Raw genomic sequence first — 24066 nt, 5'->3', positions numbered from 1 at the left:
ACGTCAATTAGGAAATAAACGTCATTGTATCTACAAAGTTTGTGCAGAGAATAGTGGAGGCTCGCCACGTCGGAAAATTTTTAAATATCCTTCTAGAAGCAAAGGCTTCTTTATAAATAAAAGAGATTACTTCATAGATATAAATGTTACTCCGTATAAGATTGTTTTTTCAGAACGATGAGACCATAAAAGATAAAAAAAAAAAACCATTCATGTAATTTTTCTCATTAATATTAAAATTTTCTAATTTCAACAAAAATAGACCGGGTAAGATGGACATGTTTCAGTTTGGGTATCTATCGTTATTGGTTGATCGGACGAGAGTGATGCAAATAAAAAAATAAGTAAAATGATTATATATTGTATTAAAAATAATTGATTTTGTTATCATATCTTTTCACTCATACATATTACGTTATTTTGGATTTTATGATTGATAAACTTAATATAAACTAAAAATATATACGAGTATATTTTAAAATTAAACATACAAAATAATAATCTTTCCACAAAAAAATGGTAAACTTTCATAGTCTAAATTTGAATTTTATTGAATTCAATATTAAATAAACTTGACATAAACATAGAATACAAAATGATCAAACAAAGCCATCCACCAAATCCTGTTTATGCTCTACAATATCCAAACACAAATTTTGAATTAAAATCCTAAGCGGGAAAAGAAAACACCCAGTTTCAAACAATTACTCGTATTATTTTTTATATAAAATAAATTCACACGCTTAAATAGACAAAGGTGTGTGTGTGAGAAAGCTAAACGAGAGAAATCCATCAGCCATGGCAGCCGATGAATCATCAAAAAAAGCGATGAGTTTAAATCAACTTCACAATCGTAATCTCACCGCTTCTCGCTCCAACTTCCTTTCCGGTATCTATCATCGTTTCTTAAACCCTAACTTTTTTTTTTTTTAAAATTTTGTAACTTTAATTATTTTGTATTTTATATTATAATTGCAGAAATGAAGAATCAGGAACGGCAAGTGAAAAACGACGTTCCGTCTTTCAATCTCACCGATTCTGATTCACCTTCTCGTAAGACTATATATATATATATATTATGATTTATGTATTATATATGTAGTGGATTTTATAGTTTATGTGGTTATTAGAAAAGTTATAAACCCTAATTTTTATAATATATTTTTTTTTCAGCAATCGTAACTAGAAATGTTGTTACTGAAGATACAACTAAATCTGGTACTTGTTGTATTTTGTTTATTTAATTATTATTAGTTATTAAATCTGTATTTAGTTATATTATAGTTTATGCTCTTATTATTTGTGTGTTTTGCTATTTTAATAATGTAGAAATGAAAAAGCCGGAAGTAGTAAAGGAAGATGATATTCCTTTGTTTAATCTCACCGATTTTGATTCTCCTTCTCGTAAGGCTTTATCTATCGGTTTAAAAATTTTGTTTATAATGTGTATATGTGTAGGTGATTTTTAATAAGACTTAATTTAATATGTTAATTAAACTTGACTTGCAGCACCTGAAGCTATAGAAAGGGTTGTTAATGAGAAGAAATTGTTGTCGGTAGAAGAAGATGATGATTACGAAGATAGTGATTCTTTGTTTGGTACTCGTCGTATTTAGTTATTGACCTGTTTTGACTGTTTGTTTCTATAGGATCCTATATGTTTGATGCTAACTTCTTGTTTTTTACTTGTTTTAGATGAAGAAGAGAGTGCTGCGTTAAAAGCTTTGAGTGAAGATGAAAACAAAACCACCAAGCAACGGGAAAGTAGTGGGTCTTTTGCTGAAGATGATAGTTCTGTTTTAGATGATTTTGAATCTCCGGATGGTAATATTTCTTGTTAAATTTATATGTAATGTATGAGTTATTTGTCTTTGGGTTTCTTTGAAAGTATGAGTTTGTGTTTTTGACAGTGGAAGTAGAGAAACAGCAGAAGGTTAAAATAACTGGACGAAGGAGGCTGTGCAAAGTTGTGGTTAAAGATGACGAGGAAGATGATAGTTTCCACGACGTGGAACCAAATTTCTCAGCTGTCGTTTCTGAATTTGATTCACCTAGCCCTGTACAGAACGAAGAGAACAAGTGTGACGGGGGTGATGAAATTAGAGATATTCTTAGTAGTTTAAGTTCAAAGTTTGAGGTTTTATCAATTGAGAAGGGAAAACGCCCCACTAAACATATTTCAGATTTCTCTGATTTGGTTACGAAAGAAATGTTCAATCAGCAGAAGACAGTTGAATCCTTGAAACCTGTAGATATTGAAAGTTCTTCATTTTCTACCTCATCGTACCAGCCTGATTCATCACTGAAGGTAACTACCACCAGAAAGGGAAAATTTAATGGCGGATATGTGAAGAAAGAAGTAGGGAAAGCTGTATCTAAAGATAGTTTTATTCGTCCTAATAAGCCTCAGAGAGAGGATGATGATGAAAATTGTGTTGTTACAAGTGGACAGAAGTTTATCCCAAAGGCGGAGACGAGGCCTGTCAAGGCGTCTGGAGATTTTAACAAGATTTTTACATTAAATGACGAATCAGATTCTGCCGTGGGCGATGATGAGCCATTTTCTTTGAGTAACCCAAAGTTCAATTTTTCATTACCTACTGCTATTGCGAAGATTCTTTACCCTCACCAGCGTGAAGGGTTGAAATGGCTTTGGTCTCTTCATTGTAAAGGAAAGGGCGGTATATTGGGTGATGATATGGGGCTTGGGAAAACAATGCAAGTAAGGATTTGTATTCTCTTATTATATATAGAATCTATAGATGTTAACAGATAAAAACATAACCTCATCCCCCCCCCCCCCCCCCCCAGATTTGTAGCTTTTTGGCGGGCCTATTTCACTCAAAATTGATAAAGAGGGTGTTGATAGTTGCTCCTAAGACACTTCTACCCCATTGGTTGAAAGAACTAGGTGTTGTTGGTCTTTCACGAAAGACAAGAGAGTGAGTTTGTTAGGTTAATGAATGTCAAGATTTTAGCATCATCTACTCATATTTGTGCCTTTTAAAGATCCTAGTTTTCCTTTTCTAGGTACTTTGGAACTTGTGTCAAAGCTCGAGAATATGAGCTCCAGTATGTACTACAGGTAGTTTTTACTCAAAGTTGCGTTCAAGCATAAACCTTTTCTAGTATTCACATACTGTTATATAAATGTGGTTTCACATGAGTTGCTTGTAGGATAAGGGTATTCTTCTTACAACTTATGATATTGTTCGCAATAATGTCAAATCTTTATCCGGAGATTATGATGAGTTGGTGGATGATGATGATGTTACTTGGGATTATATGATCCTTGATGAGGTATATCTCCAATTTGTTTGAGTTCGGTTGCTCTTGCTCTCATGCTTTCAAATCATTATTGCTGCATTGGCATTGCTCATTTTGACCCAATTATTTATAAATGGATCAATATGTCTTCTGAATTGCCTAGATGCTATATGTTTGGTTTAATGGATGGAAGGTCCTCCAAAATGTTTCTTCCGTAGTAGAGCTAGTTATATAACTTTTGCTTACATTACCTGTTGATACATTTAAATGGACAGAAAACGGTTTGTCGAAGAACTTGACTTTTTTCAACCCGCCTCAAACTTTGGGCATTTCAATTTTACTCTGGTTTGTTACCTAACATACATATTTTTCTGCAAGTGGTTTTTAATGGGTGTTTTTAGTCCATATATATTCATGTTAGCAAGTTAGCATAACGTTTTCTTGCTTTTCTGGGAACCAAGTAAAATAATCTGTTTTCCATGAACACATCTACTCTCAGGGGCATCTCATAAAGAATCCTAGTACACAAAGAGCTAAAAGTTTGCTTGCGATACCTTGTGCTCATCGTATAATTATTAGTGGCACTCCACTGCAAAATAATCTTAAGGTACGTGGCTTGAAATTTTTGGATATCTTATACTTGATTTTTTTTTTATCGCTTTTTTTAAATTACACAAAATAGCTGTTACTAAATCTTGCATCCTCGTATATGAGCTCAATATAGGAACTATGGGCTTTGTTTAATTTCTGCTGTCCTGAACTTCTGGGTGATAAGAAATGGTAAGATTTCATTTGTGTTCCAACTTGCTTGTAAAAATCAGGATTTAAGACCATGTCTATTTCACCCAATTACTTTTTGGTTCTCTTTCTTATTATTGCTATATTGTTTGTGTTTTTTACTCAGTTTCAAGGACAAATATGAGTCAATGATTCTTCGTGGCAATGATAAAAATGCATCTGACAGAGATAAAAGAATTGGTTCAGCTGTTGCACAGGTTATGTTCTTTTGATTGTATCGAGTCTATTTATACCTAAATTAATTTTTTTGACGATGTATATAGACCTTATGTCCCTGCAAATGTTATTGCATCATTGTACAAATATTCTACTTAAATGTCACATTTATTTTTGTATTGCGGTTTCTAAGCATGCAGTATTAACTTTTATTATAACTAAATACAGGATTTAAGAAAATGCATTCAACCATATTTTCTTCGCCGTCTTAAAAATGAGGTGTTTCGTGAGGATGGTGGCTCAAATACGGCCAAACTATCAAAAAAGAATGAAATTATTGTGTGGTTAAGACTAACAAGTTGCCAGGTACTGATATTAGCCAATAATAACTTTTATACATTCTTTATTTGACTTTCCTAAATTAGGCTTTATAAATTCTCTTTTTTGGATGCAGCGTCAACTATATGAAGCCTTCTTGAAAAGTGAGATTGTACTTTCAGCTTTTGATGGTTCACCTCTTGCTGCTCTCACGGTATTCTAGTTTGTTTATCATTTTACCTCCACCTTTTTATAAAATTGTATGTCATGTTATCATCAGTTTTGTGCATGCTTCCTTAATTTTCTAGATATTGAAAAAGATATGTGATCATCCACTTCTGTTAACAAAAAGAGCTGCTGAAGATGTGTTAGAAGGGATGGACTCGGTACTAAATCAAGATGATCATGGGGTTGCTGAAAAATTAGCGAAGCACATTGCAGATGTTGCAGATAGATATGACATTAGGGATAACCAAGAAAATCTTTCATGCAAAATTTCATTTATTTCGTCTTTACTGGTTAGATAGTTTTTTATATAATCTTAATATGTTGATGATTTGTTGATTGTGCCTTTCTAATAGCATGATTTGTGATCTTTGTTTTACAATTTTTGTAACAGGATAAATTGATACCAGAAGGTCATAATGTTCTTATATTTTCGCAGACTCGCAAAATGCTAAATCTTATTGAGGTTTGTTTCAATACGTTTTTGATCTTTATGAAGTCACATGAACTGGTTGTCTTATCTCTCAACAGTTTCATTTTGGCCCAAAACTGCTCTTCTATATCTAATCACGACAAGGTTTTTCATTTTTCTTATCAATAGCCCTATGGGCTTTGTTTGATCTCACATGGGATAAAACAGTAGTTTAGTCAATTTTTTGAACAACGAAACATGTCAAATGGGGCCAAAGTTGCTCAGAGAGTATTTTCAACGCATAGATTCTCTTAGCTAATTCTATAGAATTAGATTTCTGAATTAAAACTAGTTTTTGATATCATATTTAACATTCTTTTTAAGATACAAATAAAATTTTGATTTATTTTTGGGTTGTCTAATCCAGACCCAATAACCTGTACCGGATGTTGATCTTTCTAGGCCAAACCTATTTTGTCCCATAATCTAACAAATCTGTTTGAATTGATTTTGTTTTACATGGTTTTTGTGTGTGTGTGTGTTTAGGATACTCTTAATGCTAAAGGCTACAAGTTCTTGCGGATTGATGGTACAACTAAAGCTAGTGATAGATTGAAGATTGTCAATGTTAGTTTTATCTTGTTTAGGAATATTTTTTTTTTGGTAATTTTATATTTAGCAATTTATTGTATTTGTTTTGTTCAATATAATATATTTGTGACTTGATATTAATAACAGGATTTTCAAGAGGGTGTTGGAGCTCCAATTTTTCTTTTAACTTCTCAAGTTGGTGGCTTAGGACTTACTCTAACGAAGGCTGATCGTGTCATTGTGGTTGATCCTGCTTGGAATCCAAGGTGACTTATTTTCTTTAAAATCTTATGAATTATATTTGTTGAATTCAATGGCGAACTAACCTTTTACTTTTTTTTGTAGTACCGATAATCAAAGTGTTGATCGTGCATATCGTATTGGCCAAAAGAAGGATGTTCTTGTTTATCGTTTAATGACTTGCAGTACCGTGGAAGAGAAGATATATAGAAAGCAGGTTAGACATGATCTGATCGTTATTAAAAAAATGTTTTTCATATAAGATATCTGATGCTTTAGTTTTCATGACACAGATATACAAAGGAGGTTTATTCAGAAGTGCTACTGAACACAAAGAGCAAATTCGTTACTTCAGTCAGCAGGTGATATATCAAAAGCTGAACACCTTCGTTATTGTTTTCACTTAACCATTTGTGGGAACATAACTCTTTTTTGTTTCTAATTTAGGATCTTAGGGAGCTTTTCAGTATCCCCAAGCAGGGTTTTGATGTTTCTCTAACTCAACAACAGTTACACGAAGAGCATGATTCTGAACACCAAATGTTAGTAATTTTCATATATATATATATATATATATATATCTGATCTAGTGATCAGTTTCTGTGTACTATTGAACCAAATTGTTGGATTTTTTTGGATAACAAAGTTATCCTTTTAATGAATTTTTTTTTCTCAGGGATTCGTCTCTTAAAGTCCATACAAAATTTTTGGAGTCTCTTGGTATAGCAGGCATCAGTAATCATAGTTTGCTTTTCTCCAAAACTGCTCCTGTGCCGGTTGTTGAAGAGGAGGAGCTTACAAGGTGAGACCTTTTGTACCTTAAATTTTTTAATTGGGAATCTCACCTGTTTAATTTTTGCATAAGTTATCGTACCACTTATTTTGAATGGTTTCATCTGACTCAATGGTTTGTAGGATTAGGCAATCAACATACGCGGGAAACTCGTATTCACGTCCCTCGCAGGAACAAAATGTGGATGCGTAAGTTTCTCATAAGAATATGAATATCATTATTCTTACTACAGATATCATATTTTATTTTATTATTGCCTGCTGATCTCTATCCTTTGCAGTGCTCAATTTGCTTTCAACCCTAAGGATGTTGTGCGTAAGAAGAATATCTCCCCAAGTATATCCAATAAACTAACAGAATCAGAAATCAAACAACAAATCAATCGACTATCTCAAGTTTATGCCAACAAGGTATCTTCTAATTGCCATCATGAAGTGAATTAAGTATGATAAATTCTTTTATTTGTTTTTACCACATAACGTTGTTTAGGGTGGTATTTCCATATGATGCAACATGTGACTGGAAACTTTTCAATTTGCAATGGTTATAGTATCTAAACTTCTGTTTTTTATATGTATACAATAAAGAAAGCTTATGTTTCGAGTTCAAATTTACTAGTAATCAGCTAATGAATAGCTGTGATACTTTTGATATGTGATGTCAAACCTTAATTTAGGTATGTAGTCCTAAAGTCTTCTGTTATTTGTATTTCAGGAGATGGTGTCAAGGCTGGGAGACAATGGTGAGAAGATAAAGAAGCAGATTGCCGAGCTGAATTCAGAGCTTCATAAGCTTCGGGTGTTGAAAACAGGGGAAATAGAAACCATTGATTTAGATGATGTTGTTGATGATTTCAACAGGGTAATGAATGTTTAAACCTTGAGGTTGCTGGAAAACATGATCTCTATGTTTTTGAAAATATTAACCCATCCTATGTTTATTTCATCTTCCACTGTACCAACTGCGTTACAGCTTCATGTAGATCGTTCTTATGTGGCCGTTGGTAACTTTATATGGCTTTTTGAATACTAATGCAGATGGTTTTTGGATGTGGTTTATATCAGGATTGTTTGAACATAGTGTAGTTTGTTTATGGGAGTGACTCAAACAAATTAAGTTTTGTTTGTGGCGTGACACTCCTCTTTTAATTTGATTATTGGAAAAGTTGCATCAGATGTTTTTATGATTGGTATTTTAGCAAATTAAATTATGTTAATAAAATAGTTGGTGAAATGTGTTCAGTTTTACCATAAGGGGATTTGAGTGGTCTACTAGTTGGTTAACTTACCTAATTTTTCCTCCAATTAAAACCTTACAACTTACAACTACCTAATTTTATCTAAATCTTACCCAAATCACTTGAAATACATACCCAATTCATTAAACTTACCCAAATTCATTTTCATTTTCTTTTTCATTTTTTTTATTATACCAATAATTCCATTAAAATATAAACATAAAACATAAACATAATTCCATTAAAATTAAAAAACCACAATACATAAATAATACTAAAAACACATAAACCATAAATAATACTAAAACACATAATAAAAACATTTCATTAAACTACTAAAATAGAAAACTAACACTCGGAATAGTCCGAGTCAACGGTGCTGTCACCATCGTTGCGGTGAATATAACGGTAGGGTTCAGGAGAGTTGTCGACGGGTTGAGGAGAAATGTACTGACCACCACCCACACTGGCTTGCGAGGATACCACCGGCTCAGAGTAGTAAGGTACGTACTGACCACCACCCACACTGGATTGCGAAAATACCCCGTGATCTAGCGTACGGGTCAACGTTGAAGAAGCGGCGCTTAGTTGGAAAATAACTTGATTCAGTCGTCGATCTTCTGACGAAGATATACAAGATGCTCACTTTCGGCGTTGTTAGGAGCATAACCCGGGGCAGTAAGTCGGTTGATCACGGCTTGGTAAGCCGCTTTGTTCTCAGAAACGGATGCAATCACGTTATTCACATCAGAGAGATGTTTGGAGTCATAATTGAGGTGGGTTTGGATGGACATTTTACAGTCACGAAGGTCCATTTTAGTAATAAGTAAGTTTTGTGTGAAATGGATATGGGAAGAAGAAGAAAGTAATAAGAAGAAGAAGAAGAAAAAGAAAGTGTTTAAATTAGTTTAAAATAGGTGGGTGTTTTTTTTTAAAAAAGTGGACATCAACGTTCAAAATGGGGAGACCCACCGATCTCCAACGTTTGAAATCTGGACACCAAGCTCGGCTTCACAAACCAAACTAATACCCGATTTTGTGTTACCCGAATCGAAGCCGAAAGGTGGAAACGGTGTAGCCGATCGTGGTGGTGTTACCCAAGTCCTAGCCGACTCCCACTCCTTCCCCTCTAATAGGTCTTTTTTGTAAAATTGTGCATTTAGATTTTAGACATAAGACTAGTATGCAATCAATGTATAATATTGTTTTATAAAGTATCAAAAAATATATTTATAAAGTATCAAAAGTTTTTTCAGTTTTGGGTTAATAAAATATTGACTGCATTCAATTGGGAAAAATGAAACATGACCGCTTTCAATTGATGGTTTTGTTTGAAGGAAAAGACAATATCACCCTTTCGCCAAAGATATTGTATGTTAAACAAAATGTTTTCATATGGACTAAATAAATCAACAATTTTAAAAAGTGAGATCTATTTTTTTGATTTTGATATAAAAAAATAGGAAAATGATAATGACAGCCCTTATTAACAACATATTACATGCTTAAAAACTTGTACATTATATATTAAAAACCGTCTCCTGATTTTTCTAACAACAAGGTACAAATTTTAATGCACCCAATTAGTATTTACTGACAACCCTAAAGGCTGTCACTAACAAAACCCAAAAAAATATTTCCAAATGAATAATTCTCATTAGAGTATAAAATACTTGCTTAGTGTTCTAAAGTTAAATTTAATACAATATTAATTAATCAAAATAAAAAAAATAATTAAAAATAAAGTTTTAATATACGAGTATATTATTATATTTTAAATTTTAACTTAAAAACCAACAAAAAGAAAGTAGCTTGACTGAAGCCAAACCCTATACTTCCCTACCCCTGCCCGGTGAGCTAAAATCTTGGGGTTTCTGTGGTCGTTATCTGTACGGTTAGTTACTGTCTATTTTTCATTTGCTTTTTTTTGGATACTACTGTATAATTTATTAGAAGTTTTATGGATTTGTCGTATGTGTATATTTCTATATTCCGTTATCTTTTTGTTGATTTTAGTTAATGATTATGCAAATCGTGTATTTAAATTGTAAAAGTATTACTTTATCATAGTCAAATGAGAGTGGGTAAATTTTAGTAATATGGTTTTGTTTTTGGCGACAAACTTGAACAGAAATTAAGGTTTCTGTTAATGATAAAACCGAACATCGAACCCCGTTAGTATTTTCTTTGAGTTGTTTGTAATTGTTGGGGGATTATGGTTTGCTTGTTGAAACTAAAGTTGGAGTTTAAAGTATGTTACTTTTTGTTGCAGTATGCTACTTTGGTTGACACTTTAGTTTTGAGTAACGTTTGACAAATGGCAATGCGTTGCAGCAGCCACTCTCGCATCATACCCAGTTTGTTACATTTCCGTTCAGTTTCTGCATTCTCGTCCTCCACCTTTGAACCCAATGAATCCGTAGCAGCAAATGTAACAAAACCTTCACTTCCTTCACTTGAATCATCCGGTGACGCCGATGTGATTTCTCAAATGCTTATCCGACACCATAACCCATTTCACTCAATGGAATCGTCTCTGCAACTTAACGGAATCATGATTTCTCCACTTCTCGTCCATCAAACCCTGATTCGTCTAAAAAATATCTCCAAGATCTCCTTGGCTTTTTTCTCTTGGGCCAGAGATCAACCTCATTACTCTCATGACTCCACTGCATACAACCTCATGATTGACATATTAGGTAAAGTCAGACAATTTGATGCAGCTTGGCAATTGATTGTTGAAATGGACCAAAATGGTGTGAGCCCCACTTCCACAACGTTTTATGTCCTGATCCGTCGGCTCATATCTGCTGGTTTGACTAGGCAAGCTATCCGTGCATTTGATGATATGGGTTGTTTTGTGACAATTGATTCGGACCAACAACCCATTGATGACTTCTATTTTCTTTTCGATACGCTCTGTAAATATAGCTACCCGAAAGTCGCTACTGAGATGTTTAACAAATGGAAGAGCTGGAGATTTCAACCTGATGCAAAGATTTACACTATTATGATCTACGGATGGTGTAAAATAAACAAACCTAAGATGGCAGAAAGGTTTTTTAAAGAGATGTTGGATAGTGGGATCGAACCAAATGTGGTTACTTACAATGTTTTGTTGAATGGGATATGTCGGAGATCTAGTTTACATCCTGATGATCGATTTGAGAGGATAATTCAAGCTGCAGAGAATTTGCTTAATGAAATGCTTCAAAGAGGTATTGACCCGGACGTTACTAGTTATTCTATTGTGTTACATGTGTATAGTCGGGCACATAAGCCAGATCTTACACTTGAAAAGTTAAAGATTATGAAGGATAAAGGTATTCATCCATCATTGGCGTCATATACATCTGTCGTGAAATGTCTTTGTTCATGTGGACGACTTGTAGAAGCAGAAAAGTTGCTTGATGAAATGGTGGAAAATGGGGTTGTTCCGTCTGCTACAACTTATAATTGTTTCTTTAAAGAATATAGAGGTCGGAAAGATGTTGACAGTGCTTTAAACTTGTATAAAAAAATGAAAAATGATTCTGTTTCCTTACCCGACACCCACACATATAATATCCTTGTAGGGATGTTTATGAGATTGAATAAGTTCGATCTTGTTAAAGAGATTTGGGAGGATATGAAAGGTAGTGGGTCAGGACTGGATTTAGATTCATACACATTGTTGGTTCATGAACTGTGTGAAAAGAAAATGTGGAGAGAAGCTTGTGAGTATTTTGTTGAAATGATTGAAAAAGGGATTTTGCCTCAAAAAGTGACTTTTGAGACTCTGTATAGAGGCTTAATACAGTCTGATATGTTAAGGACATGGAGGAGATTGAAGAAAAAGCTTGATGATGAATCGATATCATTTTCTTCAGAGTACGAAAATTATCATATTAAACCTTACAAAAGGTGAACAAACTTAATAGTGTGAACTTGTAAGGCCTGAGGTGATGGAAGCATCTTTCTAGGGAAACTTCAGGTAACAAGTAGTGCAGCTCTCTCTTTTTATGGTTGTTCAATATGTGGAACATGGTTATATGTCCTCATATCCTTTTGTTTCTTTTGCAGATGCCAATAGAAGCAGTCTACAGAGATATGGAGCGAAATGGTTATTTGGATACATTTTGGGTGAATTTTACGAAGTTGGACCCTCTGAGTCAATTTCTGAAAGTTCACTCATTTGAGCCATTAGATGCAAAGTATGACCTGAATTGATCCATCGAATGATAAAAGGGTCAAAACAGTCACCATTTGCTTAGCCATAGTGGCACTTCACTCATGCGAAACACGTGCCCAACGACGAAGGTTAAGGTGATACGAGCATGGACTCCAAGCTCCTGGTATTGGGTATGAAACCTGCAAACTGCTTACCAGTTTATGACTTTGCAAGTTTAGTTTTACATTTGTTGGTTAGTATACTTTGTAATCAAACTTTTGTTAGTTATGATTATACTGTATTTTCAATTTGTAATCTTTTTCAATTTATAACTGAGATATTTTTTTATCTACTATATAATCATGTGTTATATAATTAGAATTTTATCAACAAAGTTTATGTAGGGGCCCACATGGTATAATTATATAAATATGTTGTGTTCCCAAAATTTCACAATGGTTGCCGTATGTGAAAGTGTATGCTCTTTATAATGTTTATATTTAATTAATTGAAGGTACAAATGGTTACATAAATTATGATTTTCCCAACTTTGGTAAATCAAAATAGATGTTAACAAAATTTCACATGATTTTTATGTTTACGCACGTGAATTTAAGTAAAGATTAATAGATTATACAAATATTTGTCACGATTTTTTATCTTTTATGAAAGAAGACCACAAAACATTATGCTACCAACATATAGGGCAAAAAAGGGAGTTCTCATTTGATAATGTTTATGAAATTAAGGAAGACAAAAATCTACATTTCCAAAATGTCTTGATGTTTTTTTGTTTTATAAATCTATCTGTGTTTGTTCGGCTTTGCCTCCAAACAGGAAATGAACAACAGCAGATGGAGTGGTCGAAAAGTGTCACCCAAATGGATACTCATTTTCAGCATCTTCAGTTTTGCATTTGGCATGTTCTTCACAAATAGGTCTTGGGTTCGAATCCCTTTGACCATGAATCTAAAACTGAATTTGTGATATCTTTGAGCCGATTTGTAACAAGGATGATGATTATTTTGTAGGGTGTTGGCTCCGGTTGATTTAGAAGGAAAGGTGATGCGTAGGCGAGAACGAAAAATCAAGATTGTTTCTGATGATTACATGACATACAAGGTTAGAATACTTAATAAAAAAACGCCTACATTATAACATTCTATATTCTTCATTATATCTTGTATTTATGAATATGTTGCGTCCTTAATGATGGATTTTGTTTCAGGATAATGATTTATTTGGAGTAATTCACAAATCAGATGAAGCTATCCGGTGATTAATTTCATAATTTGATACTATTACGTACACATCCTTCATGATATAAGTTGGTTTATTAATCTAATAGATCTAATAGTGAATGTAATTGATTATCCGAGGTCTATAAGATCACTTGGAAACTCAATCTCAAAGCTAAGAATGGAGCTTCCCATTGTAGAAAGTTTACATGAGAAAGTTAACCATGGCAATTTGGAACCAAACAAGACAGTTTCTGAAAAGGGCACGATAAAGAAAAAAGCATTTGCAGTTATTGGAATTAACACTGCTTTTAGTAGCAGAAGAAGGCGTGATTCGGTTAGAGAGACATGGATGCCTAGAGGTACATTTTAACTATAGTTGTTGACTTGTTTCCACATTATGAAAAACGTATATCAGCAGTGATATTGCTTTAAGAAATGCATTTGTTGTGGTACTTATACATACATGTTTTTAAACATAACTTGGATAACTTTTTTGATCTAATTTCTGTCCACCTCAAAGTGCATGTCTTGAAAATACTATTTTTGTGGCTGTTAATCAGATTATGTATGCCGAGACGCTAATACTGTGTAGTTTTTTGTTCTTGACTAGGTGAAAAGTTAATTCAGCTCGAGAAGGAAAAGGGTATCGTTGTCCGTTTTATAATTGGCCATAGGTGATTTCATCTTTTATACCTTTTTACTGCAAGTTTATGTTATGGAAATGCTACTTCTGATATGTCATGATGAAGGATGCAACACTTTCACGACACACATCTACCCCTCATGATCTTCTCTGAAATTCCAATTTTATGTAGTGTGACATCTAAAAGCATTTTAGATCGAGCCATTGACTCTGAGGAATCACAACATAAAGACTTTTTGAGGCTCGTAAGATTCTCTGTTCACCTGATTTTGATATCCCTTTAGCTTAAACTTGAAATTATCTGATGATACTATCACTGCAGAAACATGTTGAAGGGTATCATGAGTTAACTGCCAAAACAAGAACATTCTTTGCTACTGCATACGCTAACTGGGATGCACAATTCTACGTCAAAGTGGATGACGATGTTCATGTCAATTTGGGTATATACTCTCTCTGTCTCATGAAAGTTGCTAGTTTTATCTCGGATTTCTCATATTAACTTCAGTGTTCCTTCTTAAATGCCTTTTAAGCTAATATATCTTATATGCTTATTATCGTCATTATGCAGGCATGTTAGCTTCAACTCTTGACAGGCATCTAACAAAGCCCAGAGTCTACATAGGATGTATGAAATCTGGTCCTGTTCTTTCTCAAAAGTAAATCCAAAACTTCTCTCCTTTCAAATTTGCAACATGATACAATCTTATATATAATCTAAACTCTAATAAGGTGCTGAACCAAATGTGTTGAAATTTTTAACGAATTTGACTTTTGTGTTCCATAGGAACGTCAAATACCATGAGCCCGAATATTGGAAATTTGGAGAAGAAGGAAACAAATATTTTTGGCATGCAACCGGACAGATTTATGCTATTTCTAAAGATCTTGCTGCATACATCTCCAACAATCAGTGAGATTTATGCTATTTCAAAACTATTTGCTTTCAAATTTGATCAACAGTTTTTAAATCTTGTTCCATGCTAATTGCAAGAAAACCGTAGAGTAGTGTTGCTTCGCTAAAAAGTTTTGTTACCATTTTAAGATATTAATATAAAAATAGAAAAATCAGTGACAAACCAATTCGAGTGATGCAGGGCAATACTTCATAAGTATGCAAATGAAGATGTATCACTTGGTGCTTGGTTCATAGGTCTTGATGTCGAGCACATTGATGATCGAAACATGTGTTGTGGGACCCCTCCTGGTATGCGTTTTAAAGTTTTTTTTATTAGAATAGAGTTAACATTTGACTTTTATGTGTCAGAATCAAAGCTTGACTTCAAAAGTTTAAAATTTTTTTTTAGAGTGCGAGTGGAAAGCAGAAACAGGCAATGTGTGCATTGCATCATTTGATTGGAGCTGCAGTGGTATCTGCAAATCGGTAGAAAGAATCAAGGAAGTTCACAAAAAATGTGGTGAAAATCATGCAACCCTTTGGAATCGACCAACAATGAACATTTTATGAGTTCATAACCCCAAAAGATATGTTCCTCGAGCGACAACCATGGAGATCTCCGCAGTAGCTTATAACATCCGAATGCATGAAATGTTGCAGAAAGTGCCTCAAGAAAAAAAGTCAACTTCTATTTTCCAAGATACACAGCTCCTAACAAGTAAAACAATCTCTACCCTCAGAATGCTTAACATTTCTCTGTTTAGTTGTCATTATTTCCCTATTCATATAACATTTTTTCCACTAATTAACATACAATAAACTTTGATGTCTAAAGTCAAAATTGGACTTATCTTTGCAATAGCAATATCAGACATGTAACAATGAAGCCAGAAATTGCCCTTTTGTAGAAGAGCTTGAAACTTGAATGACTACATCTATAAAGTTTTATATGTTGCTGTTCAACTATATTTATAAAGTATGAATTCAGCATAACCGTTATTATCTTAGTGTCGAAACACTGTTTCGGACACCCATCTGGCATATGTAATTGTTCCCCTTAGGGATTACAAATATGTGTCATCTACGACCCACGAAATATGGGAAGTTATGACAACCCATAAAACAAAGATAAAAAAATCACTTAATGTGGGACCTGGATATTTCTTGTAGAGTTACAGAATAGCTAGCAAGTTTCTAGAAAACCTGTTGCAGCCCGAATCCTATGTAAAATGATTCGTCATATCTATTCGACATCAAAATGGTGAGGTTCAGCTACATGTTGCTTCTACAGCAAGTTTCTTCATCATACCAGGACAGAGTTCTGTCTTGAAATTCTTTTCAGTTAATTCCACTATGCACTCACTCTTATTCAAGCATAGCTGCATGAACATAATACATAAAAATATGTAAGATCCTAACACATTCATTCGCAAAAGGACTTGTGCTTGCAAAACCGACACCTTTTAAGTTCTTGGCCTACACACGGTTATGTAACCAACTTGATACTAACCGGCATCGGCACTTTTAGCATATGGGGACCAAAAACTCCAAATGGTTAAAGGTAATTGAAACAGGGATGGTTCTAAAACAAAAATACATCACTAACTGAAATGTAGAACTATATAGAACAAGAAAGGGATTACCTTTTGAACAAGAGATCTGGAGTCAGGATCATGGCAATCTCCTATGGCATATGACTGGCAAGTTCCGGTAGGAGTTCCATAACTAACAAACTTGAAAGCGGAAATGTAAGTGTTCATTGGGCATTTTAACTCCAAACTTGCTTTGTTTTTGTGCAAGTTGTTGGTAACAAAGGAGGGGTGATCTTCAGAAACATGAGCACAAAGAGCGGATAGTTTCCGTCTTAAGAACCTAATCTGAGTCGGGTCTCCACCTTTCTCTTCAAACATCACCAGAACGTTACCTGACGGCTTGAACCATGATCTTGGAACATGGTACCTAGGATGAACATATTAAAAGCACTAAATAAAATAAAAAAAGATTGAGAGACAACATTGAGATTATTTACAAACAACATCCACATGTAAGATTGAGGTGAAATGAACAAATTTAGCCCATTGAGGCCACATCAATATGACAATAAACAGTTGTAAAGTTTAAATATGTAAGTCTGCTTCTCGGATGAAAGGTCTGCTCTTTTGCTCAATAATTGCGTAAGATTAGCAGTGTTCTTGATGTATTTAAAGGACAAAGGGGAGATTTTTACCATCTTTGTGTTGGTTCTCCACACCCTGTATTGCATTTATCGGGGTTGAATTTGCCTCTATAGTCACATGCTTTAACACACTTGTCAGTTGGAGCCTTTCTGGGCCAATACCTTCCAATTTGCTCCCCATTTAGCCATGCCAAGCCTTTTCCCATGTGAACCATGTCAAGAGCAACAGGCTCATTTCCTGGTGGAGCATCCACAATAGCCTACATGATTAAATAATTTGTCATCCAATTTTTAAGACAGTATTTTGGAAACAAAAAGGGCCTGAAAAAGCAGTCAGAAGTGGCAAATGAATGCAATTTCATGCATTTTTCCTGCAGTCTCCTTGAGTTGCATACCTTGTACCATGTCAATGGCTGATTTTTAGGTGGCTCGGAAACTGACTTCCATTTTACATTATTTAAAGCATCAGCATTATACAGGCTAAGATGCTCGCCTTCTAACCCAATCTGCAAAACCCAGATAGAAAAAGAAACTTTTTATTTGGGGAAAAAGAGAACTTCCAATGCTCAAACTTGACATAATAGATTATTCATGTTTTTTTATCTCTTAAAAGTTCATAATCAAATGGAAATTTGCTACTCTTCTTTAATTGTTACCTAATTTTTGAAACATATAATAGAATAACTGTTACATTGGAGGTGCAACCTCCTAATAATTTGACCGTCAAAAGTCAAATGTTAGCGTAAAGAAGTGTACCTTGTAGGTCCATGTGGTGTTTGATAGGTCCACGGTTCCATCCTTCAAACCTTTGAACTTCACACTGGTTAATCCAGCTCCAACCCATTCATAAAATGATCCCGCGTTCTATTGAACAGTGCACACGATGACATTTGTATTTCTTTTCAAATCATATCAACAAAACCGACAAAAATAGGTAAACGAAATGAGCTACTTACTTGAAGGCCGACAGTCATGCTCAAAATAGCAATTTCATTCTTCCCAGCCTTCAAAGAAACAGGACTCGTAAAATTAAAGGGTGAAACAGTACCGTTTCCAGATGCACTGGCTGAGAATGACCAAGCAAGAGAAGAATTACTGGATGGTATAACTAAGAATCTAATAAGCAAAAAAGGAAAGCCAAATCATATTCTTGCATAAAATATTTGACTTTTGAATAATGTATTTTGAGGACACAACCTTGAAGTATGCCATTGACAAAGAAATGAAGAGCATGTCCCTTAGACTCAATGAATAGCCTTGGTTTGTTTCCGTTCTTCAAAAATTCTTCATTCTTGTCAACAAATAAACTGCAAAAGAGATGTTAAGCACTTGGAAGTTTGACTATGATTGGTCAAAGGCCTTCTAAGTGCCTTCAAAATAGGGAAAAAATATGCTATTAACAGTTTTTATATCGGAGACAAACCTAGTTGTATGCCAAAGATAGTCAGTGGTGTCTTTTGTGGTATTAATATGATCCACAAAGCCACTGCGAGTGAAATCAGCTTCTCCCCAAATGCCGGCTTTCTCAACATATATTTCCCAACCGCCTGCTTTCAAGTCTTTATGTGGGGAAGATGTTGAAGGTTGCAATTGCTCTGGTACCATGTCAATAGTAGCAATTTGAGATACGACCTATTTGAAAAAATCTATAATGTTAGCATTGATTCTTAAGGTCAAACAAACTAAATTTCAGATCCGAAAATTGAGTACCACCGTCATTCCTTATAAAGAATTTTTATACACTTCAACATAGTCATAAGTCACATCTCTAGAACCTTAAAACAATAACTTGCTATATCAGATCCGAAATTTCAAACTTTTATGTTCACAAAGCAGGTTTGACACTTAAAAGTCAACCATTGACTCATCGGTCTTTACTGAAATTAAAATAGGACAACATGAAACAATTTATAAAGAAGTTACCTTCGCGGTATTGAAGACTACATTTTTGCAGTCGGGAAGAATGCTAACTGACCATGCTGGTAGTGTATATGAAACATTCCGAAATTGTACTGTTTTCTCATTTTTGTCATCTAAGTTAGCAATAAAGGCAGCACAACTTCCTGACTCATCTTCATACACATCAGCCTATAGAAGAAACACACCCGGCACATTAAAGATGCTAGAACACAAAGAACTTACTCGTGAACAAATTCAAGATTAAGCAGTACACCATCTTAACGAAAAAGTATTCCCTCCATTCCATAACTGTTCTATAGTTTAAGTCACATCTAAATGACCCATTTAACAATTTCAGAAAGACGTGAATCTTGTGGATTTAAGTCAGCATTCAGTAACATGAAGTATTAATAAAGCATTAGATGAATACTGAATACTCACCTCTTGTTGGGAACCAAGATGAACCAAGGTTGGTTTGTTGTTCAACAATGCATGTTCACATAATTTTATAGCTCGATGTAGCTCCTTAAGGTGCCCCCATTTTGGGAACCTCGGTAACCCTACAACGCATCCAAGTAAATACTTAGAGATCAATCAGAAATTAAAATAGAAGAAAACTTGTTTCAAGGTCAAAGTCAAAGAATAAAGCTCAAAAAGTCAAAGAATAGAATTCATGTTACTATAGAAAACGGGATGGTGATAAAATGTAGAAATTGTACATACAATCAATATAAAAATTTGAATTCAAGGTTGATATTCAAAGTCAAAGAATAGAGTTCTTGTTACTATATTAAAGAAGAGTTCAATAAAAAGTCCACTGTACTAACCATATTCATCAATTGGTGCATCATAATCGTAACTTGTAGTAATAAACGGCCCACCAGAAGTGCGTCCGAAATTCGTCCCACCATGATACTAAGCTCAGCATGAAAGACGCAGTCAAATTCAAAGATCATATGCATAGTACAGAAGTTGACATTGCATTTTTTAATGAACAAACCGCAAAGATAGATACCATATAATAATTATGTACACTTCCTCCTTTTTGGAAAAATCGAGCAACAGCATAAGCAACATCTTCAGCGGGGCGATGTGGATCTCTGCCTCCAAATGTCTTAAACCTGTCCCGCCATAACAACATTACCAAGGGCTAATGAGCAAAACTAAAATTTCATGAAAAGTAATGTGAAACTATAGAGTGTGTACCATCCTGGCCAATTCTCTGTCCAGATCTTGGGCATCGTTGGGTAGCTTGGCTTAAAATCATCACAGTAAAATGAATTGCAAGTATTGATCTGCACAGATTACAAAGTATGCATTTTAGTTGTAAGGTCATGACTTATATCTGGGTAACAGGTCATATGCATAAGTCCCATTTTTCTGGGGTCATTACTAGTATCACTTATCAGGTCATTTACCACTGGATCTGGAGCATCCCATTGCTGACACATTATCCATGGAACACCTGTATTTTGAGAAAGAGCCATTTTAGCTGCCCATTGTGTATATGCTTTGCCACCTTCGCCATATGCAGTTTCATAGTATCCATACTCGTTTTCCACCTATAATAAGCCAAAAGTCATCCGAAAGAAAAGGTTAGTTTTAGTATAAAATAACTTGTATGAATGTTGCAGATAAATATACATCCAACAGTCTAACTATGCGGTATGCCTTTTCTAAGTAAACAAAACAGCGTTACTCAAAACTTTCTGCTCTTCAAAAACCATTATTGAAGATGCTCAAGTTGTTTAACTTTGATCCATACTCGCCTGTGATAAGATGATGGGACCTCCTTGTGATGCAAAAAACTTCTCTTTCTTCATCATATTCACAATGAGAGTTGTGAAGTTCTGCATATAATGCTGCATTTTCCAACAACAAAACACATTATAACTGCAAAAGATAAGAAATTTTGGTATTTTAAAAAAATTTGGATGAGCACATTTCAGTATTGTGAGTTGAAGAATTAGAATCATAGGATTAGTTGACGAAAGTTTATGGATAGTACGGTAAATTTAATGTATCTCAATAATCAATTTCTCGTGAAACTTGGAAGGTAAGATTGACCAATTTCACACCTTGAAAGGTTCATTATCGGTTCTGAAGACGGTCCCAGGCACATAATGCAACCAAACAGGTATACCACTGCATAGTTTACAGTAACTTGTTAAAAGTTTGTAACAAATATAACCTTTAAAGCATAAAATTCACAATCTTGAAATTAGTTGATATAAATGAATTTTGTCGACTGTACTGACCCAAAATTCCATTCTGCAGCAACAAATGGCCCAATCCGAAGAATCAGAAGCATACCAGCATCCTGAACTATCTTCACAAATTTGGGTAAATCATACCTTCCACCAAAATAGTACTGAGAAATTCCCATAAAGAAAACAGAAAAACCAGTAATCAGTCACCACACGGATATTTGAGCAAGTGATTTTGACTTCTTGAAATTTTTTTAGCTCATCTGCAACAAAGGAAAGTCTAAAATGCCACTCACATTGCCTGGTGATGGTTCATGCCCATTCCAAAATACATAGGTTTCAATCACATCTACACCTCCTTCTTTTGCAGCTTTTACCAATCCAGGCCACATCTATCACAATAATTTGTATACTTATATGTTCAGTATTGAAAGTATATCCAAATTACAAGGAATCGTGCCGTTCAAAAAAAAAAAAAAAAGAAGGGAGCGTGTAAATTTTTGCATATACAGGGAGATACTTGACCCTTATGAAAACAATCCAACAAAAGAACATCAGATTAAAGAAACCATAAGCCGGTAGTTTCCTTTTTCACCCATACTGTCAAGTAAATTTGTTAACTTCCTAGATATTGCAACATTTGACTGGCCATAAATTTCTATACAAGTGTTTGAGAATTAGTCAAATGTTGTATTGTATGACTCATATATCCTCCCTAAATAAACGAGTAGCTTGAAGATCTAGTTAACGAAAACTAATAAGCTTTTAATCATAACTGTACAAAAATATGTCATGTATAGTTCGATTGAAATGCAAAAATAATCGACTTCCTCGGTAACAAACTAAATTTACTCAATTTCCATACACAAAATAAACATAGGAACATTTATATATGTTAACCGCCTCCAAGGTGGCCTAGAGGTAAAGCCACCCATAGATCTCATCAGAGATCCGGATTCGAGCCTCCATGTGTAAACAACATCTTAAAATAGTCAGGGAAGTGTCCGGAAAGGGCTACGGAAATATCGGTTAGGCTGCATAAATCATAGCCTATGGCTCAACTCTCCCGAAGTCTACAGAACAGGGATCCTTCTCCATTTACCGGTTTTATAAGATAAATGTTATCAATAAAACCCCTCAATTCTTAGAAATCAACTTTTTGTAACAACTAGCATTATGGTTAATATGTTCACTTTCCCTAAATAGCCAACACAATTACACACAATATACATCAAACCATTTGACCAACTCCCTTACTTCCCACTATTCCCTCACAATATAGTTTCATAATTCTTTTACAAACACATATTATCAAATTACTTAATATGGTAACTTTAAAGATACTAACATTTTAGCTAAAATAACCATATATGCAGCAACATTACCCAAATTTCGTAAAGTAAGCAACTTAGAGAGTCTGCTTTCATAAAGACATCCGACAAAGTAAAATAAGCAAATATATCTAATAAAAAAAAATGGAAGTCTTACAGCAGGAACACTTCTAGGATAGTGAATAGCAGCTGAAATAAGAAGCTTTCTTTCACCATTAATAATGAGTGACCTGCTATCATATGTCACATTGTTAGCTGCTGCTGCTGCTGCTGTATATGACAAAATGTACAACCCTACAAAGCACCAACACAACAACAGAGTACAACCAACTGAAGCCATTGAAGAAGAAGAAGAAGAAAGAAGAAAAAAGCTTCAATCTTTTTCTCCTATTTTGCAGAAAGCTTGCACCTTTTTATATGGGTTTTTATGGGATCAAAAGATTTGTTACAATTATTTAACACCCACATGAAAATGTCTATCTTTTTTTAATTTTTAATATTGTTTCTGTTTTGCCCATGATATTTTTTTTGTTTGCGCATAAATGATAAACCGAAATAAAATATATTGACTAAAGTTTTTCGTTTAACTGGATTATTTAATTCTTTGCGACATTAAAATAAAGCGCACTTTTAATACTAAACATATAATAGTTTAAAGTATAGTAAATATACCATCAATAATTTTTTTTTTAAAAGTATTGATTATTTATTCGCAATAGAATATCTATCTTAAGTTTTCATAATCAGGTATGCAGAGAGCCCCTCATCCTCAATACCTAGTAGAGGAGAAACTCCCAATTAAACCATCCGAAAGCACAACATTTAATTGGGATAAAATTTTAACTTTTATACAGGACACAAACATGCTTCATTCGAAGACTTTATTATGAAATTCTTTCAAATATCTTTCCATGTCTTAATCAGTTAAATTCGAGACTTCCAGCATATAAAGCTATACTCAACCATTTATCTATACACTTTCAATAATCTAGGATAGTAAAAATTCTAATCAACTCCAAAATCTGAACAATATAAATATATACATTATTATAAAGCAGAATTAATAAAGAAATACTCCGTATATTTTTTGGATGGGGTATTGATACCACGTGTGATGATATGAGAAGGCAATAAAACTGTGGGACCAGCTATGGAGACCAACAGGCAGTCAAATTTAATGTACATTTCGTGTATGCATTTGGTGTGTGAGAAGAAACAAAAGAAAATCAAAAATGAAAGATATTTGGGGGGTATTCTTGGACATTGAAGCAAGTGGCTGAGTAAGATACAGAAAGATTACATAAAAAAACAGCTCATTTGTGTGTTGGGGGGGTCTGAGATTGAATATTGATGACGGTGGTCGTCAGAGATTCGTTGCTCATTCGAGGGAAAGATTTGGCTAAAGAGTAATTTTATATTGTTGTGTAATTGACTATTTGTGACTAAGAAATCATATAAAACCATTTTTTTGAACCACGTTAAAT

The 24066-nt window shown here is 34.1% G+C and overlaps 4 protein-coding genes across 5 annotated transcripts; 3 read left to right on the top strand and 1 right to left on the bottom strand.

Annotated features, from left to right (window-relative positions):
• The first annotated feature begins 779 nt into the window (after positions 1 to 779).
• Positions 780 to 7863, top strand: LOC122599789 (protein CHROMATIN REMODELING 24). 2 transcript variants are annotated; one of them, XM_043772369.1, is made up of 26 exons: positions 780 to 889; positions 979 to 1053; positions 1174 to 1218; positions 1330 to 1404; positions 1510 to 1599; positions 1696 to 1824; positions 1911 to 2722; positions 2812 to 2942; positions 3031 to 3085; positions 3178 to 3300; positions 3767 to 3874; positions 3992 to 4047; positions 4172 to 4262; positions 4450 to 4587; positions 4676 to 4753; positions 4848 to 5057; positions 5159 to 5230; positions 5723 to 5803; positions 5915 to 6033; positions 6113 to 6224; positions 6301 to 6369; positions 6455 to 6549; positions 6684 to 6809; positions 6923 to 6988; positions 7081 to 7210; positions 7515 to 7863. In XM_043772369.1, exons 1-26 carry the CDS (start codon positions 799 to 801, stop codon positions 7674 to 7676), a joined length of 3339 nt encoding a protein of 1112 aa, XP_043628304.1. In that variant the 5' UTR covers positions 780 to 798; the 3' UTR covers positions 7677 to 7863. The 2 variants fall into 2 exon arrangements, with proteins under 2 accessions (XP_043628304.1, XP_043628305.1); XM_043772370.1 differs by lacking the exon at positions 1330 to 1404.
• A 1977-nt stretch (positions 7864 to 9840) lies between these two features.
• LOC122598967 (pentatricopeptide repeat-containing protein At2g13420, mitochondrial-like) lies at positions 9841 to 12544 on the top strand. Its single transcript, XM_043771422.1, has 3 exons — positions 9841 to 9931; positions 10310 to 12010; positions 12100 to 12544. The coding sequence occupies exon 2, from the start codon at positions 10355 to 10357 to the stop codon at positions 11942 to 11944; it is 1590 nt and encodes a 529-aa protein (XP_043627357.1). The 5' UTR covers positions 9841 to 9931; positions 10310 to 10354; the 3' UTR covers positions 11945 to 12010; positions 12100 to 12544.
• LOC122598968 (beta-1,3-galactosyltransferase 7-like) lies at positions 12303 to 15917 on the top strand. The gene is made up of 12 exons (XM_043771423.1): positions 12303 to 12378; positions 13025 to 13125; positions 13219 to 13309; positions 13416 to 13462; positions 13576 to 13787; positions 14039 to 14102; positions 14244 to 14316; positions 14394 to 14514; positions 14643 to 14730; positions 14859 to 14984; positions 15169 to 15278; positions 15379 to 15917. Exons 1-12 carry the CDS (start codon positions 12310 to 12312, stop codon positions 15537 to 15539), a joined length of 1263 nt encoding a protein of 420 aa, XP_043627358.1. The 5' UTR covers positions 12303 to 12309; the 3' UTR covers positions 15540 to 15917.
• Positions 15908 to 23022, bottom strand: LOC122598966 (beta-galactosidase 10). Its single transcript, XM_043771421.1, has 19 exons — positions 22740 to 23022; positions 21548 to 21643; positions 21303 to 21415; positions 21123 to 21189; positions 20814 to 20906; positions 20463 to 20606; positions 20251 to 20339; positions 20060 to 20165; positions 19872 to 19959; positions 19486 to 19604; positions 19069 to 19233; positions 18569 to 18777; positions 18343 to 18452; positions 18102 to 18211; positions 17902 to 18009; positions 17541 to 17651; positions 17197 to 17405; positions 16613 to 16928; positions 15908 to 16348 (listed from the first exon to the last, which is right to left on the bottom strand). The coding sequence occupies exons 1-19, from the start codon at positions 22920 to 22922 to the stop codon at positions 16238 to 16240; spliced, it is 2547 nt and encodes an 848-aa protein (XP_043627356.1). The 5' UTR covers positions 22923 to 23022; the 3' UTR covers positions 15908 to 16237.
• Between the last annotated feature and the right edge of the window lie 1044 nt (positions 23023 to 24066).

The sequence above is a fragment of the Erigeron canadensis genome, chromosome 5 (assembly GCF_010389155.1).
Source record: "Erigeron canadensis isolate Cc75 chromosome 5, C_canadensis_v1, whole genome shotgun sequence".
Classification (NCBI taxonomy): domain Eukaryota; kingdom Viridiplantae; phylum Streptophyta; class Magnoliopsida; order Asterales; family Asteraceae; genus Erigeron; species Erigeron canadensis.
Note: the sequence above shows the minus strand (reverse complement) of the source record. Positions and strands in the feature narration are given on the sequence as shown.